Below are 19,236 nucleotides of genomic sequence, written 5' to 3' on the forward strand. Positions count from 1 at the left end.
AACTTCTTCTGCAAGACTTGAAATTAATGCTATAAATAAAACTCATCGAAATGTGATTAAAATAGGCACATTCAGCTTTATTTATTTATTTAGAGGTCCGTCTGGCAAGATGTGGTATATTTTACTGGAGCTAATGTGGAGGAGTCATTTGCAAAGTACTGCACGTTTTGTCAAAATATGACATATGTGATTAAAACTCAGTCAAGTTGATGAGGTAGATAATTATCCAAAGCAACAGATGGCGATGGCGCTGAGATGTCCAAATAGGAGCAAGACCAGAATGTTGTTTATGGATAAAACTTCACTTGGTATGTCTAGATTTGCTTCAAGCTGAGAAATGAAGAGAGGTCTTGTCTATTTAGTGGACGCTCCCCGGCCTATGTGCTCCTCATGTCCTTGTTGTGAGGTTACCATGGAAAAGCGTTATGTAAGAGTCTGTGTGACTCAGCTCAGTGTTATCACCCTCTAGAGTTCAATAAATATAGAGTTCAATAAAACATAGAGGTCAATAACTGTAACTACTGCACATTGCTCTGCTGAAAGCACTATCCATTAAGTGGTAAACATGTGCAGAGAGTAAGTGAAGGAAGCTGTGTAAGAATTTTCTTTCCTCCAAATGATCCTGTTTCTCCCTGAAAGAGCTCTGGAGAGTCTCGTCTCTGCTTTGAGAATAAAGCATTTGGGTTACTCATTTGTGAAAGTGCATATCTGCGATGCCCTTGTTTCAGTTTCCTTAAGGTGGATTTAGTCTTGACGCCGGGGTTTAAATGCAGTCCTGCTGCAGATACCCACAGCATCTTGACGTGTAGTTCAGATTTCACCCGCTGATAGCAACACTAGATGTATGTATTGTTCATGACCAGGCAGCTATGTACCCTGCATTCACCTGTGTTTACATTCTTTTGTTCACCGTGACAGAGAGCAGCGACTTTGATGAGCAGAAGACTTGGGTTGCTTTGCTGGATGTGTGTTTCTGAGAACAAGGCTGAGACCTCGTCTACTCACTTAATGTTGTTTCCTCTGTCTCTACTCCGATTGGATATTTTTAGGAGAAAACACAAGCATCATATTACAGCATTATATGTGTACAAAGTTCTGTGCAGATATGTATGAGAGTCCGTTAATGTGAGTTCAGCCTGTGTCTGATGTGCAGCTAGCCGCATTGTGTCGTAAGCATATCCTTTGTTCGTCTGTGAAGACACGTTTGTGCATGTGAGAGTGTGTTTTTGCATCTCATTGTAGTTAAGTGGTCCCCCGTCACGTTTCCATCCTCAGAAGCAGGCTGTAGTCCTGGCGTCCGACCAATTGTTGCTCTTCCCTCATCTATCTTATTTTACAACATGTTTGGAACCTGATGCTGTTCTAAAGCCTCCATAATGAGCACTTCACTGGCAAAAATGCTTTTGTAAACAACGATCAAGACACGGCTCTAAGATCCGTCTCCCTCCTCCGCTCTCTGTCTCTGTCCCTCTCGTCTCTTTGCAGGGGAAGAGGAATAAGCCCGGGGTGGAGGCTGCCAGCTCTCCAGATTCTGTGAGAGGTCGAGGGGAAAATAAAGCCATCAAGTAGGTGTCAGGGAGGGTTTCGACGGAGGCATATGGAAATGATCTATGATGTGGTGATAACGTTGCACTTTAAAAGCCTTTTCTGATTGGAAAGGTAATCTTGTAGCTCCCTACGCATCGTCTGAAATGTCCACCGTGACATCATACAAGTGCATTTCTTATTTATCAGAGAGGTTAGAGTGTATGCACAGAAAAATGACTCAAAACATGACTCAAATAGTCAAATAATCCCACATGATTACACAACACAAAAACTGTGTTATCTAGAAATTAATGTTGAAAACAGTAAATTAGAGATATAGTTAAATTCAGAAACTTCAGAACTGTGCTGTTATCTTGCATAGTTATTTTATACAGTATTATTTCTATTGAGAACCTTGATTTTATGTTGTTAGCATGATTAAAGATTAGAGGTGCTGAAAGGTGGCCAGCGACAATTTGTTTTTGATATCGCTCCTTTGTTGCTGTTTAACCTGCTGTTTTCCCTGATTTTTCATATCCAGTGTGTGCTTTTTCAATAACCTGTTGTTTCTATTTTATACTGGCTTTTCTGCCTCCGTTTGATTCATTTCCTCATCCCTGACGGAGTGGAAAACATGCCGGTCACTCCTTTTTTTCTTTTTTTTTTTTATTATGCACCAAAATTTCTTTCCTGACAGGTTTTTTTAAATTAAAAGAAACTTATCATACTAATATATTCAGTATTTCTGCTCAAAGAGCCGTGCACAGTTTTAGAAAATCGCTTTTGAGCCATTGACACATTCACATTTTACCTATTTATTAACTCTCTCTTCCTGACCTTTAGATTTATGAGACAGTGTTCTAACTTTGCTCTTTTTATGATGTTTTTCTTTAAGCCTTGTTTCTCAACACTTCTCTCATGTGTCACGTTATTCTTCTTTATTCCTGTCTTTGATCGCTTGCCGCTCTTACCTGTCTCACCTCTCTGTCTCTCTCTCTCTGGCCACAGTGATCTAGACAGAGACTTTTGGAATAACAACGACAGCAGCAACGTGCAACAGAGGTGGAGCTCCTACCCGCCCAAGGAGTTCCTCTTAAACATGTCTCCCTATGCCCCCTACGGAGACCCTCGCCTCACGCCCAAGTGAGTCTCAGTCATGGCTGGTAAGGGATCCCTCTATCTGGGCAGGGCTGTAATGAACGGGGGCTTGTGTGCACCTTGGAAAGCTCCCACGAAGCTGTTTGAGTGGCTGACATAATAAAAATTGGACATTGTTAGCACAGTAAAAATTTGCTTTGCACACCAATTTTTAACAGCATGTAGTTTTTGGCTGTTTGTGTGCATAAGTACCTGACAGATAACACAATAAAAACCCCACTCAGAATCAAAGGCTGGTCAATATATCACTGTGAGCAGTGAAAAGGTTGCGTTTAATAGCCTGAAGGGGGGCAGAGAGCCTCATTTTGTACCACTGTCTGGGCATATATCTTTAAACAGAAGTCTCCTCTCATCCCTGGTAATCCTCATTTCTTTGCTTTCAGGCATGTCCGCGGTGACTTGGCGTTTAGTATGCACTGCTGGCCATGCAGCACCTGATAGAGATGTGCAGCACCATCCCCCAATATTAGTGTGATTCCTCGGACTGCCCTAACATTGACAGAAATTGCAACAAATTTCCAAATGATGGAAAGATTGAAAGCGAGCATTTCCGTCTGGCATCAGACGTTGAAGGATGTGTCCTATCAGGAAGCAGAGAACAGGCTTTAAATCATAAATGTTTATGTCATAGAAGAACAAAGTTGTGTTGGAGACCCTCCTCGTTGTCAAAACTCAAAGGCATCCGTTTTATTTTGCTTCCGCACAGTGTGTGCAGGGTGTACAAGTCAAAGGTTTGAATGCCCCATTCCCTACAGCCCTGCTAGCCTCATCAGACCCTCTTTACCTCTCACCTGCAGCCCATGGAACGTTACCATGGAGACGGACAACCCTCAGAGAGCAGATCTCGCTGCTTCACCTGAACCTTTTCCCCTTTTATACAACCCAGCCTCTCGACTCCAAGTAGTCGTATGCTTCTCAGGTTCCCGTGGCAGACTGGACTTAAACACATACTCTGGTCAGCCGTTAGGTTTTCCACAGAGGGTTGACTGTTGATTTTGAGTTTATTTTTAAATCTTTGCGTGGGTTAGTTTAAAGAATAGCATGATTATTTGTTTACTGGCAGAGAGTTTGATGAGATGATCAACACCACTTTCTGTTTCTCACTCTGTCTCATTGAATATAAGGCTTCACCCAGCAGCTTGTTAGCTTATCTTAGCATATTTTTTGTTCATCCTTTTCTTTTACTATCGTTTATGCTCATGTTTTGTGTATATAGGTTACGCTCGTACTTTATTTGTTTTGTTTTTCATGACTAAACAGTATCATTTTTCTGTTTATTTGAATAAGACTTTTAGGCTTCCTTTCTCTCCTGTACTGTATTTCTTATCTTTTTTTATTGAATTTATCTGCATTCTTATTACTGTGCAAATAAATGAAACTAAACTAAAGACTGCAAACAGGAGAGATAGCTCGAGCGGCTCTGTCCAAACATTACAAAATCTGCCTACCAGTACCTCCACAGCTCACTGATTAAAATCAAAGTGTGAAAATGGCAATTTGCCGTCGTTGTTGTTTTCAGACAACTAGCAGAGACTAAAGAAAGTTAGTGCGTGTGGCCAAGAAGCACGTAACCAACCCTGTAAAATGGTGAACTGTTGTTTTCACACTTTGTTTTTTTTTTGTGCAGATTAAGCAAACAAGATACATGTGAGTTTAAGAGGTGTTAGTACACAGATTTTGTTACCTTGGAATGGCTGTTTCCTTATGTTTCCAGTCTTTGTGCTAAGCTAAGCGAGCTGGCAGCATATTTAACGGACAGATGTGAGAGTGCTACCGATCCTCTCATCTAACTCTCTGCCAGAAAGCTATCAAACGTTCTTTCCTGGGGTGGTTTCTGTTCTACTTCTTTTCCTGTTGTGTTGTTTTTTTGTGTGCGTGAAGACGTTACATGTTTTTATTCCTATCGCCTCTTCCTCCACTCTCTCTGTTTTCTGCTCATTTGTTCTCACTGCCCCCACTATCACTCATAGTACTGGAAGTGCTTTAAAGCTGCCTGATAGCCGTCCTGAGTCAGGTCTACTGAGCCCTCATCCATACTGTCTCAGTCATGTGCAGTGCAACAATTAAGTGTTTGGGTGGTAAAACGTCTGTTTCATATCCGTCTCTGTTCCATCATTTAGATGCATTAAGTACACCTGATCATTGTTATCCCCTCTAATTACAGCTCGCTTGAAACCGCAGGTTTATCAATGAATCTGTCTGCGTGCAGCGATGTCGAAGCTGTTGTAAAATCAGCAGCGATTGTTGTGATTCAATTGCATTATGTTGTTGTTGAGATAATTTTTTATATTTGAGTGGCATTTAATAGGCTGATGATTCCTGAGATGTGTGATAGCAGATCAGTCAACTCTTTCTTACTCCCTGCTGTTGGAATAACGACGCCTTTAGGCACGCAGGGAAGGTTTGTTTGTTTATCACATTTCAAACTCAGGCGATCCAAAGTTCTTTACGTGAGGTGAAGAAATGCAGAAGAATATTGCAAACTCAATTAAAAGGAAAACAAAATCAACAAAGAGTAAAATGTAGTAAACAAAATTAAACGGCGATACGCACAACAGCAGCCAGTAAAGATCTCATCGTTCGCTGAGAGCTCATTCATTTCATCAGCTTACTTAATGTCTAAATGTTGTTGAAGACGATGGGTGTCCTGGTGTGCAGCTGTACGTCGTGTGGTGTGTCCTCGCTCAGCGGATGGTCCCTGTGCTGAAGTCGGCGTTCTGTCTGTGCTCGTCTCTGTGACGTCTTGAGTCAAGGTCACCTGGGGTGGGTTAGGAAGCATGATGAGGACTAAGTTGGGGGATTTTACTGTGCAAACATTTCTACACAAGCTCATTCGAATAAAGTGCTTTTGTTGTCGTCATGAGCTGCAGGTGAGTTGCTGTGAAATTACAGACACATTAGTGTTCTGCTATCACCAGACCCGCATCTGCAGGTCTGCAGGTTAAAATCTGAAGATGATGCATCTGCGTCATTACTCAGCTATTATGCCCAATTCACAGTGACAGCAGATTGGTCATTGCTGTCTCCTGTGTGGAGTGGAATGAGACAGACCTGCTACATATACAAACTCCTCGTACTCTGTGGCCTATTTCTCACCTAAAATGTCTCAAAAATAGGTTTTAGTGGACTAAATAGCTGCAATAAGAAGGAAATGTAGCCGAACTCTTCACTTTGCTCGTATTTTCGACTATACGAGTGAACTAATAAATTACAGTGACTAAAGTAATCAACTGGCCGTCAATTATTACAGTTTTGAACAGAAGAATTGTAAAACCCTGATTCCAAGTTTGGACACTGTGTAAAACATACCTAAAACAGAATGCAGTCATTTGCAAAGTAACTGTGTTTACTGACCAGGGATTTACCAAGTGTTCCTGAGCCCATGTAGTAATCCCCTTCACACTATCATGTGTTCACAAAGTGATGAACCTCGCTCCATCCTGCTTGTGAACAACTGAGCCTTTCCAGGATGCTCCTGTCATACCCAATCATGATACTATCACCTGTTACCAATCAACCTGTTTACCTGTGGAATGATCCAAACAGGTGTTTTTGGATCATTCCACATCTTTCCCAGTCTGTTGTTGCTCCTGTAACAACTTGTTTGAAACGTGTTTCAGAATAAGCAGATATTTAGAAAAATCAATAAAGCTGATGAAGTAAAATGTTAAATGTATTGTCTTTGTACTGTTCTCTATTGAGTATGCATCAGAAAGGATCAGCAAATGATCACATTCTGTTTTATTTATGATTTACACAGCTTGCCAGGTTTCATGAATCACATCAGGGTTGTACTTCAGAAGATATGTTCTTGTCTCAGTCAAGTGTCCACAGAAAAAGCAACTGTGGTCTCCAATTTCCTCACAGGGTTACACAGGAAATCGCAGCCCAGACCTCTTCACTGCTGTTTCACTGACCGTCTGGCTGATCAGCAGCGTCTGCTCAGGTTTTCTGTATACTGGACACTTGTGGCTGGATTAGGAGCTCACAAAGTGTCTTACTCACCGTCTGACTAACTTTACTGACAGTTCTTTTGCTTTCCGGCTCTGTGCGTCTGTGCGTCTGTCTCTCTTCGTATCCTCTCCTGGTCCTTCCTTTCTGTCTGTCCGTGTTTCTTTGTCTCCGATCGACTCCACGGTTCCTCCCAGTGGGGCGGTGGATAAGGGTGGGCAGGGCGGTGCTGGACCCTCGCCGGGGGCCAGTGACAGCGGGGGTGGTGCTTGCTCTGGGACTGGGGCGGGGCCCAGTCGCAGTGACAGCGTTCGGAGCATGGTGACGGGGGGCAGCAAGGCCGGGCGCTGGCAGACGGTCCAGAGCCACATGCATGCCGGAGGCCTGCGGTTTAGCAAGTGAGTGGCGCATGGTGACAGGGGGCACGCATGAGGGGCTGCAGTGGGCACAGCAACAGCATGGTGCGGATATCAAAGAAGAGTATGTAAAGTTTGTAAAAAGATCATGAATGGCATTGTTGCATGGACATCAACAGAAGCTATTTCTGACACCATGCAGGTGAAAATAATGTGAAGCGGGGCTGGAAGAGAAGCCAGCTGCTTTTCAGAATGTACATGCATGAGTAACTGCTGGTCGAAGGCTCTTGACTACAGAGAACTTCGTCAAATACTATTTTTATGTCAGCTGCCAACCTTCCACCAGCTGATGTCAGGACAGTCTCAGACAAAGTGAATCCACAAAGTCATACTGTTCCTCTGCAGGCTCCAATTTACTGAAGGCTGTGACAGATTTGAGAATTTCAAACGAAACAGATGCTCACAGAAAATCTTCAAAAATGGATCGTTTGCTCATCTGAAGTAACAGCGTTTTTAAATTCAGAGGCTTGTTGCATTAACAGCAGGACAGTGATACAAATAAAAGCCTTTCATACAACATGGTTCAATGCAGTTCACTGTGTATCGACCTCTGCAAGCAGCTGAGAAGATGCATTGTTTTTTCAATAAGGTCAATCAAGTTGCGAGACTTTCTACCTGTTACTACTGCAGGCAGTTGATATTCAACTGATCAGCTGATAGAGTAAACAACAAGGATCGATAATTGAGTTGCAAAGTGTGTGGAGCTATTTTGGTTACGTGACTCAGAGTCGGAGCATTTCTACAGCTTGGATGGGCATGAAACTCTCCTATTTGAATCAAACGTACAAAAGGTTAGGAATTACATTAGAAAACATGTAGTTCTTTGATAAGAAGTCGATGAGAATGGAAACATTTTTTACTGGGAATGGGCCGGCAGAATGGAGAAAAACAATTTAAAAAAATTAATCTCCAAGATTAAGTAGTCAAGATTTTTGGGCAACCACATGCAGGTAGTTCAAATCTTAAACAAGTGAGCTTTTATCTAATTAACCTCACAGGCCCCTCATGGTAGATTTCATACAGCATGTAATACAAATGAATGATTGTGCTCAGATTGTAATTCTGAGATCCTTGAAAAGGGAAAAAGTATTGAATATTTCATTAAGAAGGAGCAATGATGGTAGAAAAGTCACACAAAAAACATTTTTGTGTCGCACAATGTGTTTTTGATCCATTTCCTTTCGTGTTAATCATGTCAGGACCACCCAGATTTAGTTTATGACACGTCTAGGGGGGTCCCAGCCACCAGGTTGGGAACCACTGCTCGAGAGTCCATATGGTCTGGTCTTATCACAAAAACTATGGGCGGGTTATCACAGCACACAAATCACACAGTCCTCCAGTCAGACCTCCTTCAAATGGCAGAAGTAAAGAAGTGGCTGCAGAGAAACATTTAGCAAGACAAAAGAATCCAAAGTTTTCCCATCATCACTTCCTGATCTCCAGCTGTGCTGAGACTTAAACATGCGCTCACAAGCAGCGGTGAGTTCAGAGCCGAGAACAAAACTGCTTAAATGCTCTGAATTCAAATAATAATCTGACCCATATTTTTGTTGGAAAACAAATGGTGGTTGGTGGTTGGCAGGTGAAAGCTGCATGTGTTTGGAAAATACAAGCAGCACATTGAAGAGACTAATGAATCATAAATATAAGATGTCTGAATGTAAATTGCAGCCCAGACAATCAAACAGTCTTTTGTCCTGTGTCGCCTGAACAGCTCATTCAGCGTATCTATTCAGTGTGTGTAGAATGTAGATGTACAGTAGAGCAGCTAAAGTTGGTCATCCTCCCATTCATTCACTCATTCATTCATTCATTGTGAGCCAGCCTTCAATTTATAACACTGTCCTAGATCTGATATTTGCATCTTGACTGGACGTTAAAAACAGTCTCCACACATGACGAACACATGATCATGACTGATTTTCTTTAAGTTTTAAATAAATCTTATAATAATAACAACATGTCAGTCGGACTTTTGGCTAGAATTTGAATTTCCAGTCCTCCTGTTGCATTACTCTTCACTCCTGTCACTCTTCTGTTTTGCTCCCTTTTACTCCTCCTTTCAGATCTACCTGTATTTCCATTTCTCCTCTGGAATTGGTTTCTATTTTTGGGCATTAACCTCTCCTCTCCTCTCCTCTCCTCTCCTCTCCACTCTCTCTCTCTGTCTCTCTCTCTCTCCTTCACTCTTCACTGTTGGTCATTTTTTTCTCGCTCTGACTCTGTCTCGTTTTTCTCACTCCTCAATTTTCCTTAATTACAAAATCATTCAAGGCTTATAGTCATCTTAATTGACTTTCAAGCAAGAAGAAATGCGAGAATAACCCTCTCAGTCAGTAACGGGATACAGCCGATAAAGAGGGCTCACGCTCAGGGCTCATGAATGAAGATGTACAGTACCTGAAAGCACGAGCACATCCAACAATCGAGGGGATCGCTGAGGAGCGGACTCTGTGCTGCAGAGCCTTGGAACTTTTTGAGTAAATTCATTCATGAATAAATTCTTTGCCAAATGTGTGACGCTGAGCAGACTGGCAAAATTTATTAGCACATGGACCGGCTTCCAGATGTCTGGCCTAATGCCACCATGAATCCAGAAGCCAGATGCATTGATGTAGCGCGACGTCAGCTATGATGACATGTTCGAGTGCATTTCTATGCGTGTCACTGGACCTTTTTTTTAAATTCATTCCTCGTATGTACGCTTGGCTGTACCACAGCTGCGTTGTTTGGTTTATATGATGTCCAAATAACAGGAGTTTCTTTTTAATGCATTATTCATGCATTTCCTTTCATTTTTGTAATATTTCATTTCACCTCCGTCTGTCAGTCCTCACGGCACATGACAAGTCTTCACCCGAGGAGCGATGCATCATGTGAACTGAAACTTTTCTGCACATTTTAAATAAAAGATTTATAAGGTGAGAAAAGGTGGACGAGTTAGATCAATTTAGTTTGAGCTTGAGATTTTTGTTTTGTGGCTTCAAACTATATAGTGTTTCAGCTTATTTGAGCATGAAGGTGACTAGAATGAGCTCCGAATGTGAGTGCACACAGCCGAAAAAGATTTTGACATCTTTCATACAGAGTGGCAAAGTGTGACGAGCGTCTGGTTGTGGGAGTATTTTCCACCACTGTAAATAACATTGACAGTTTTCTTTTAATGGCGTCCTAAATGCTTCTCAGCAGAGCCTCTTGGACCATTTTGCGATAATGTAGGTTTATATTCTGAATATAAAAACTAATTATTTCCACTGAAATGTTTCGGAGAAATCATGACTTTTCCGTCAGTTTGTTGTGGCAGATGGCTTCTAAATACTGCAAAACTCAATAGCCTCAGCTGCAGCTGCTATGGGGAAGAGGTGCGAATCACCAACACTTCCCTGTTGCTTTTGGGAACAAAACAATGTGCCAAAATTGCCCAAGTCATCCAAAACTGAACTGATTTAAACTGAATAATACTTTGCCTCTTGCCATTAACAGCACACACCAACATTTTAAGCTCCTTGACTGGATATTTCTCATCAAAATGCACCCTCATAGTCAACATCTCTGGTTTGCTTTTTTATGTGCACAGGCTTGTACCTCCGACTTTTTACCAAAGAACCCCAATGTTTTTTTAATGCACTTGCTCATCTTTTGTACTTATCGTTCAAACTGGAGTTTCATCCCAGCCTTGGAAGTGCTTTGACTAACAGTCGCCCAACATTATCTGTGCAGAAAATAAACGAGACTTTCCCATCTGCAACCCTAAACACCCAAAATTCCCTCTCACCACTTTTAAACACTATAACCCTCCTGCTAAACGGAAATCCGACATTGAAAATTACTTTTATACATTAATTCACACTTATTCAGTTAAAATATTATGAACGAGTAAATAAACATTCTCATCAAAGCCTGTCCTCAGGAAATACCTAATGGTGTGCAATATGTGAGTGTGTATGAGAGATGCAGGAGTGCATGAATATGAGCTCTGCCTTGTATTTACTTGATCCAGCATTGCTCTGCTCCTCAGGGGGCCTGTCTCCTGGCTCTCCAGCAGAGTTAGAGCCGAGTTAATGCTGAAGAGCGCCGCTAACACAACTCAAGTCCAGGCAGTAAATCCTCCCTCGCAGCATTAGCTTCCAGACGGAGCTGTTTAGCACAAGCTTACAGTTATCAGGCAGGGGCAGTGATTGAAGGGAGGATAAGGGGTGAAGCACTATTACATGATTGTAAGAGTAGCAGACCGGTAATTAGAGAGCAGACTTAAAGAGCAGTGATTGGAGGTGGTGTGGAGAAAGATTGATGTGAGGGCTGGGGGTGCAGAGAAGATGAATAGACGGAGGAGAATAAGAGCCGTTGAGCTCAGAGGCACAAAGGTAAAGAGTGGGGAGGGAAGCAGGGGCAGACAGAGGAGGATATGGTGGAAGCAAAAGGCAACAAGGCAAGAAGGTGGAAGAAGGTCATGGATAATTGGGAGCGAGGTTAATGTACAGAAACAATTCGGCTTGATACTTTAACTTGAGCTGAATGTTTACGCGCTGCATGCCAGCCCATCCACATGCACTGTCACACAGCATAAGCTTGAAATTCTGCACAGTTGTTTTCATACAGATGTTTAACAGTAATCTGACAACTGTTCTCCTTTCTCTCCATCCTCTCTCCCTCTTTCACTGATCTTCTTTGTTGTGTGTTCTCTCTTGATCCTCTCTCCCTTTGATATTCACTGCCAACACTGTGCACAATCTGCGCTGTATCTATATATGTTTTTGCCATTTTTATCCTCTACGCCTTCCTTTTGATATCATGATCATGCGTTACCAATTTTATTTTTATGCCTTGATCTTTTCTAAATCCTCTCCAAATGACCGGCCCTACCCCTCGTGTTATGTCTAACTCCGATGTCTTCCTTGTTGTATCCATCTCTTTCCTTGGCGCTCCCATGTGTCCGCTCAGTTTTGGGGATGCTTCCCTTTCGTCTGCCTCCACCCTGGAGCACATCCCGTCCTCGGCAGTGGTGCGCCCTCGGCCCCTGGTCCGGCAGCAGAGCCTCCAACAGCCCCTCACTCACCAGCCCCCTCCGGGTCCTAACGACCCCCCAGTCACCTCACAAAGCCTGGGCCAGCTGCACACAGGCCCAGGCGGCGGGGGGCACCGTGGGGGCCCGCGCGGGGTCCGGGGGAGCCCGGCTGGAGCCTCCCGGTACAGAGGAGGCGGGGCAGGCCGATCGAGGTCAAATCCTGGCAGCTGGGATCACATGGTGGAGCAGATCCGCCACAGAGGACTGGACGTCAAGTCGTTCTTGTAAGTGTCATGAAGTTTTCTACTCTGTGAAATGTTGCATCAGGAAAGCTTGCAGCCCGGTATCACAGCAAAGGATGTAACAGAGCAGATCTGCTCGAGGATAGGACGCCAGTGTCACGGTTTGCCTCACCTCGACGTGAAAAGTGCACACGTGTATTGAAGGTGCAGTACCAGCAGGGCGTGATGATCCCTAAACCGTAATGTTTTTCTAACCTAACGAAGTAGTTTTGGTGCCTAAAAATAAGCGCACATCGACTGTCACCTGACATAATAGCTTTATTACCTCTGCAGGGCATACCATGTGTTTGGCAGCATGTGTGTGCGAGCGCACTGCTGGACCCATCAGCCGAATGTGTTTTGTGCACATTTATGACTGTAGACTCAAGGACCTTTTGTGGTTGCTGCAATTCCCAACAAACCTATTTTGTTGACTGCTCCATTTTATATCACCCTCATCTGCTGGCTCGTCTTAACTGGCCAGTAGGAGGCGCAAGTGAACAACTGTCTCAGTTTTGAATCTCGCTTCCATTAGGGACAACAGGGCCTTTGTCGTGGCTCAAAAACTGACGACCATAGAAAAGATTGGCCTCATCTTGAACCGGAGCATCTGCAGATTAATTCCATACATGATATGTTGTGATCCACTGAAGTTAGGCATGATGCGAGGTGAATAAGTCCCTGGTTATCTTTGGAGCCATCGAGACTGTAAGCCTGGCGGCGCTCTGCAGTCTGTTGAGTGAACTACTTTAGTTTGGAAAGTACAACTGGACGTTTTTTATTTTATTAATGACAACTGGACTGCAGGATGACAACATGTTCTTGTCACACCAAGGCGAGGCGAAAAGTGACGGGTGTATTGTATGATCCTCTACAGTGGTCCTGCAATAAATTCTACCTTTGCAAAAAAAAAAAAAAAAAAAAAATTTACTGAGGCTGTGCCAGAGATACTGATTCAAGGAAACCATGCTGCTTGTGATGTTGATGTATGTGTCAGATGTGACAGATTTTACTACATTATGCACATCATCTACATTATGCAAGTCATGTTCATGCGTCAGCCCTCAGTGGGTCATACTGTCTTCTCTCAGGCGCACTAGAACCTTCATGAGTATGCTGCATAGTGATTTTTGGAAGGCCTGTCAGTCCTTATTTACCTTTGTTTATTTTTATTGTGTGTTGAAAAAAACAGACTCCTGCACCACTAAATCCAGAGGTGTAGATATATCATATAAACATTATCATGTATTTGGTAGCAGAAGTCCTTAAGAAAGCCAAACTTGATTTTAACTTGTCCAGTGTATATTTGTGAATTTATCCAACCAGATTTAAAATGTGTCATAAAACCAAGCTTTGCAGAATGTGCTTCTCTATCACATGTGTGCATCTACACAGCTGCAGTAACATGTAGGGAGTGTTGAAAGGTTATTCCCCTCAATGTGGATCTTTTGGGTTGATGAGCAATAGAAATAAAATGTTTGCAAAAATCTCCGCTAGCGATCCTCCGAATCATCCGCTACAGAGTAGGGCTGGTGTGCGAAAAGCTACTGATTGCTTGAGATACCGAGCACGAAGAGCTCTCCTCCTCCTCCGCTTGAGTTGAATGATAGATTACAGATGATGTGCTCCACAAAGCAGCCTCACGTAAAGCCCCCCCGCCCATCTCCCCTCCGGACCACGAACATAGACACTCACACATCCACACGCACAGCTCTACACTTTTTGCGTGTCTTCCCATTAACAGTGTCTCCAGGCCAGTGACCTCGCTGCCTATGTGAATCATCATTCAAATAAGGCTGGGCACATATATAGGGAGGTGGTGTCGCCCGTCGTCCCTGTCCTCATGAATCTCACTAGACCAAACACATCAGTTGTTGACCCCGGGGGGGAGGAAACACACCGTGGGGGGTGGGAATATCATGCGTGTTTGTGATCATTGGGGTATGAACAACCAATTGCAACAGTTGCACCTTCCACGTGTGTCTATGCCTGTCACACAGTGTGGCAGCTGAGCCACCCCAGTTACATTTCAGATCAATACAGCTGCTGTAGGTGGTAATGATTTCAGGGCCCTCCGGTTGGAGTGCGCGTGTCTTTTTTGGTCATCTATACAAATCCGTTCACCTTATTGATGGGCGTCATGTTGCTACTGTTTACACATCCCCAGTGGTCCCCTGTCTCTCAAGTGCTAATGTGTTCCCTCTCGACGTCAATATTGCTTCAACAAACAGCCTCTTGTTAAAGAGGGAGTGCACTACAGAAAACGCATGCAGGCTGGGAAAATGAAGTGTGAGATATGATGGCATGAGAGGAAGATGGTCCAGGAAAAGTGAGAGGAAACAGATGAAACTGATAAAACAAAAAAAAAACAAAAAAAACAATGCAGGCAAGAAATATTTTGATCTTATTGATATTTGTTTATGCTGTGTGCACAATTCCACACTTATATCCAGTTCTGCCACCGTGTCTGGCTCATCATTGCAGGATTTAAACCTTTACATTCCAAGCTTTGATCACTGTTTCATATTAACACACAAGATTTTGATAATTATTCACGTCATCTCACAACCTGGTGAAGCCAGCATTCAAACCATCAAAGCTACTAATCCACAAAATAAAAAATGTGAAATTAAGGGATGCAGGAAGTGAGAAAAACCATGTTTGAATTGCTCTTTTAGAAGTAACTGTGGTAAAGAAAATGCACAAGGTCTGTCCTGGGGTTAGCACGCTATGTTGGAGGCTGTATAAAGAGGAAAAGAGCATAAGAGGCAGAGAAGAAAGTACGAGAAGCAGAATAGTGTACAATATGTTCCTATGCGCGTTGTTATTTCGTGACTGTGAGTTACAAGGTTAGTCGTGGGCAAATGTTCATTTGTTAAGGTCACTGTTTGCATGGCCCCTTGAATGCACACTGCAGCATACTTCAATAAAACGTAATTTAAGTGACTTCAGGCGTGTTTAGAGGGAGAATAACAGCTGAAAATCAACGTGATATGTTTCTTTGTTGCAGGTTTTTGCTAAGGCCACCTCAATTTTTCATGGATTCTTTCACTTTTTCTTTTTTTTTCCCACCCCTTTTTTCTCTGCATGTCATTTCAATTGCCTCTATTTTTTCCTCTCTGAAACAATCCCAACCCTTCTTTCAGGCTTTTGCTTTTCTATTTTTCATGTTAATTTTTTTCTGGAAACAGATAACGGAAGATGATAAGGCCACAGAGGCATCATTGCTTCTTAGCCTTTCTGCTAACGGTGCTCATTTCAGTCAAACACATTTTTTTGACTACCAACAGTGGATTAAAAAAGAAACACTCATAAGAAATTGATTGCATCCCTGTGCTTGTAAGCACACACAATGTTCACTGATGTATTACATAACCTCATATACTGTAACAATGAATTATAAGAAAAAGCTCCATATGGATGACAGGTTACATATGGAAAGTTGGCCTATGATGAACATCACTTGTATCATCCCCTGTATTTTGTATTTTATATAATTAAACATGTTATGCTTTAATACGATCCATATAACATCAAGCCAATGCTAAACAACTGCAGAAAGAGTCCACCCAGTAAGAAATAAATTGCCACCAAAATCATCTATTTATCTGAAAGAAATTGGTAACGCTACAGCATACAAAGTAATCACAGGCTCAAAGCTTTATTCAAAATGTGTGAGTAAGACTTTGTAGTGATTCAAAGGCTCGGTAGCTTTTAATGGCACACTCTCCACCTGACAGAGGTGGCTAAGGGAATGATAGAAAAGACAGAAAAAAGTGTTAACATCTGTTTTCCTCTGACCTCTAATGAGGTCAGTCTTGCTAATACAAGAAATGAGCCAGGCAGCTAAGGGTCGTGCATTCATTTCAGGTGTAAAGGGCCATCACTGATGATGTTAAAGGCAGATTATATTTTCTCATAACATGAAACATCCAGCCATAAGATGAAACCACACTACCTTTGCTTTGAGGTTTGTTTTCATGCTTGCTAGGTGCCTTTAACACCGCCACATAATCAACGTTAGTGTTAAAATATTCACATCAGAGCGGATTTTGACTCTACATGTATGTCTATATATAAATATTGAATAAGGGTGAAAGAAAGCAAAACCCTCATTAAGATTTGTCATGCAGTGAAATATACTGTAAATTGCCTTTGTAGGTTATAGCTTGTAGGTGTTATGGTATGTTGTGCACACACAATAAACCGACAAAATCCACCGTTTTCCATGTTTTTGAAGTGATATTGTCTGATGATATTAATATTAAATCTGTTATAAGGACTTATTTAATTATTTGTTATTAATACGTGAATAAAATGGCAAGAAATGCATTCAGTATTCAGTAAGTGTCAGATTGCTGAAGCCTGTATTGTATTCTCAACTCACCCTGTAGCACACAGGGCTGGTTGAGCTGCACTGCCATGCCAAGTGTTGACTGAGACCTCTCTCCCATTCTCTCTTTGTACATGAAATGAATGTGTGGCGCGTGTGTTGCTGTGTCCCTCCCCAATTGTGTGTTTGTGTGTGTGTGTCTTTGCGTGTGTGTTTTGTGTGCCTCTGTGCCTATTTGTCGACATACCTGTGTGGTCTCATGACGTCTTGTTTGTCTGTGTGTCCAGTGAGGGGAAGATGGTTGTTCTGTCTCTAGCAATCGGCCTGGCTGAGCAGGACGACTTCGCCAACCTCCCAGATCTGCAGGAAGCGCCGGCGAGCAAAGAAAACGAAACCACGCCAGAAAAGAGGTAATGAGAGAACGAGAGAGAAGAATGATGCGAGGTGGCTAAGCACAAAGATTAAATGAGTAGCTCAGGTGGCTGTTTGTCATAGTGGAGAGGTAGCTACATAATGATGTAATGATAGGTAATTTAAAGTGCTGCAGGACTGTTATGTCTGTTGTGTTGATGTAGTGGTCTACACTGTGGGGTGACCTGAAAGATTGATACTGAAATGGTGAATTTTAATGTTACCCTTTAAAAACGGACTAAATCTTAGCTGCTTAAAATGCCATTTATTCTACTGTAGGATTAATACGAGAAGCAACACAGACCAGGACTGACTGCACTTTTAATACCAAACACTTAAAATTATTACTATTATTATTATTATTATCATTGTTGTTATTACATATTTCATTTGAAGTTATGTCACTTTAAAGAGTTAGTAGCCTCTGGTGATGAATCTTGACTCCTGTTTGCCTGTGCTCAATACTTTGAATTTGGAGAAAACTGATGCTTTTTACAGGTATTTCAAAATAATCAGTAAACAAGTTAAAATGTAGTATATGCATATTTAAGTCACATAATTAATATTAATGAGGTCTGATCCCAGGGCTGTTGCCAGGATATCATAAAAATACTGTTGTCATGAGTCCAGATTTCCCAAGAGCAACTCAAATATTACTTAATTAACTGTCCGAAAAGTATAGAATAAGTACATATGATTATATTCTGATGGAAAAATACCATTTGTTTCCAAAAACAGTCCAATTCAAATATTTTAGGTTAAAAAGAAAGTTGATGTAATTATGTGTAAACTCCTCAAGCATTTTTTGTTATATTTGTTGAAATCCTCTTTACATCCTGACAGCAATCAAAAAATGGTTTGGTATCTGTGGCTGTTGTAAATCTGTCATAAGCCTACTAGCCTGTCTACGTACAGACCTGCCTACTCGCAGGTGCACTTGCTGCACATGAGTCTGCCACAAGGCTGAGCAGATATATTGCTAAAGCTATAGCGAGCTGCTCGCACAAGAATGACAGAGAAAGTATAGCCAAAATTTCCCAATGCTAACATGCTACTAACTAGCTGTGAGTACTAACGACAGCCAGGTTTGTTGTTTATGTTTGTTATGATAATGTTAGGTGTTTTCTTACATGTAAGATAGATGGATAATATTTGCGATGACAATGATTGCGTAGCACGGTACTCACCCCCTGAGTCAAAGAATGACTGACTCTGGTTCAGCAGCTAACACAGTAGCACAGAGCAGTGTTCATATGATTGTTGCATTTAACAGAGCTGTTTATTTATGTAGTTATTAAAAGAACTGGTCTTCTCATCACTACTCCTCTCTCCAGCGCACTCTTGTGAGTATGAAGGTGGTGTGTGTTCATGTGTTTTGAGGGAGTGTCTTTGGAGGGAGGCCTGAAGTAAGGGGATGGGAGTTTTCAGTTGGATGCCTTCAGAATCTAGCGTTCTCTTGCTGGTTTCTCCAACGTTACCAACTCCAGCCTCAAATCCCTCACGTTCCCAGAAACAACACAAAGAACACGACCTTGGTGTTCCTTCTGTTTGTTCTGCTCAAATTTCTGTTTTGCGTATCACCACATTTTCTTTTCACCTTCACATTTTGCGTTCACTTGTTCCTTTTTTTTTCATGTCCTCTGTGTTCCTCATCCAGACCTTTGTAAGTCTGCTCGTCTGCAGCGCTTCACTGTTTGATCTGCGAGTCGACGGCACAGGAGAAGGGCACCCTCATTATTTAGACGTAAAGTTCCTCACATGAAACGCTCGTCTAAAAATATGCTAACCTCTCATCTACCAGTGATCTCAGAGCTGCTGTCAGAGACTAACACAGTCTCTCAGCTGGTGAACAAAGGACTAAACTGGCTGCCCTCTTATCACATCACAGTGTTTGAATGATAATGTGAGCATGAACCTGGTTACAGTCCCTCATGAGTATATTGCGTACAGGTGTTTTTTTCCGAGAAATACTTCTTTTAAATTCCATTAAATTTCTTTAAATGCACACAGTTTCTCTGCAGTGCATCGAAGTGTGCTGTTCTAACTAGGTCATGTATGAATTTTCGGTTGATGAAAAATAGTCCGCCTCAGAAGAAAAGAGCATATCTTTGGAAAGACACATTTGTTTTGTTTTGATGTTATTGCATCCAT

The 19,236-nt window shown here is 42.1% G+C and overlaps 1 protein-coding gene across 1 annotated transcript in view; it reads left to right on the forward strand.

Annotated features, from left to right (window-relative positions):
- The window catches only part of syt7b (synaptotagmin VIIb), a 136,593-nt gene that overhangs the window by 97,061 nt on the left and 20,296 nt on the right, over window positions 1–19,236 (forward strand). Inside the window, exons 6-9 of the mRNA XM_041939807.1 lie at window positions 1,486–1,533; window positions 2,572–2,690; window positions 11,997–12,344; window positions 16,962–17,084. Coding sequence (XP_041795741.1) covers window positions 1,486–1,533; window positions 2,572–2,690; window positions 11,997–12,344; window positions 16,962–17,084 — 638 coding nt within the window. The remainder of the gene's footprint in view (window positions 1–1,485; window positions 1,534–2,571; window positions 2,691–11,996; window positions 12,345–16,961; window positions 17,085–19,236) is intronic.

Source organism: Chelmon rostratus, chromosome 1, assembly GCF_017976325.1.
Source record: "Chelmon rostratus isolate fCheRos1 chromosome 1, fCheRos1.pri, whole genome shotgun sequence".
Taxonomy (NCBI): Eukaryota; Metazoa; Chordata; class Actinopteri; order Chaetodontiformes; family Chaetodontidae; genus Chelmon; species Chelmon rostratus.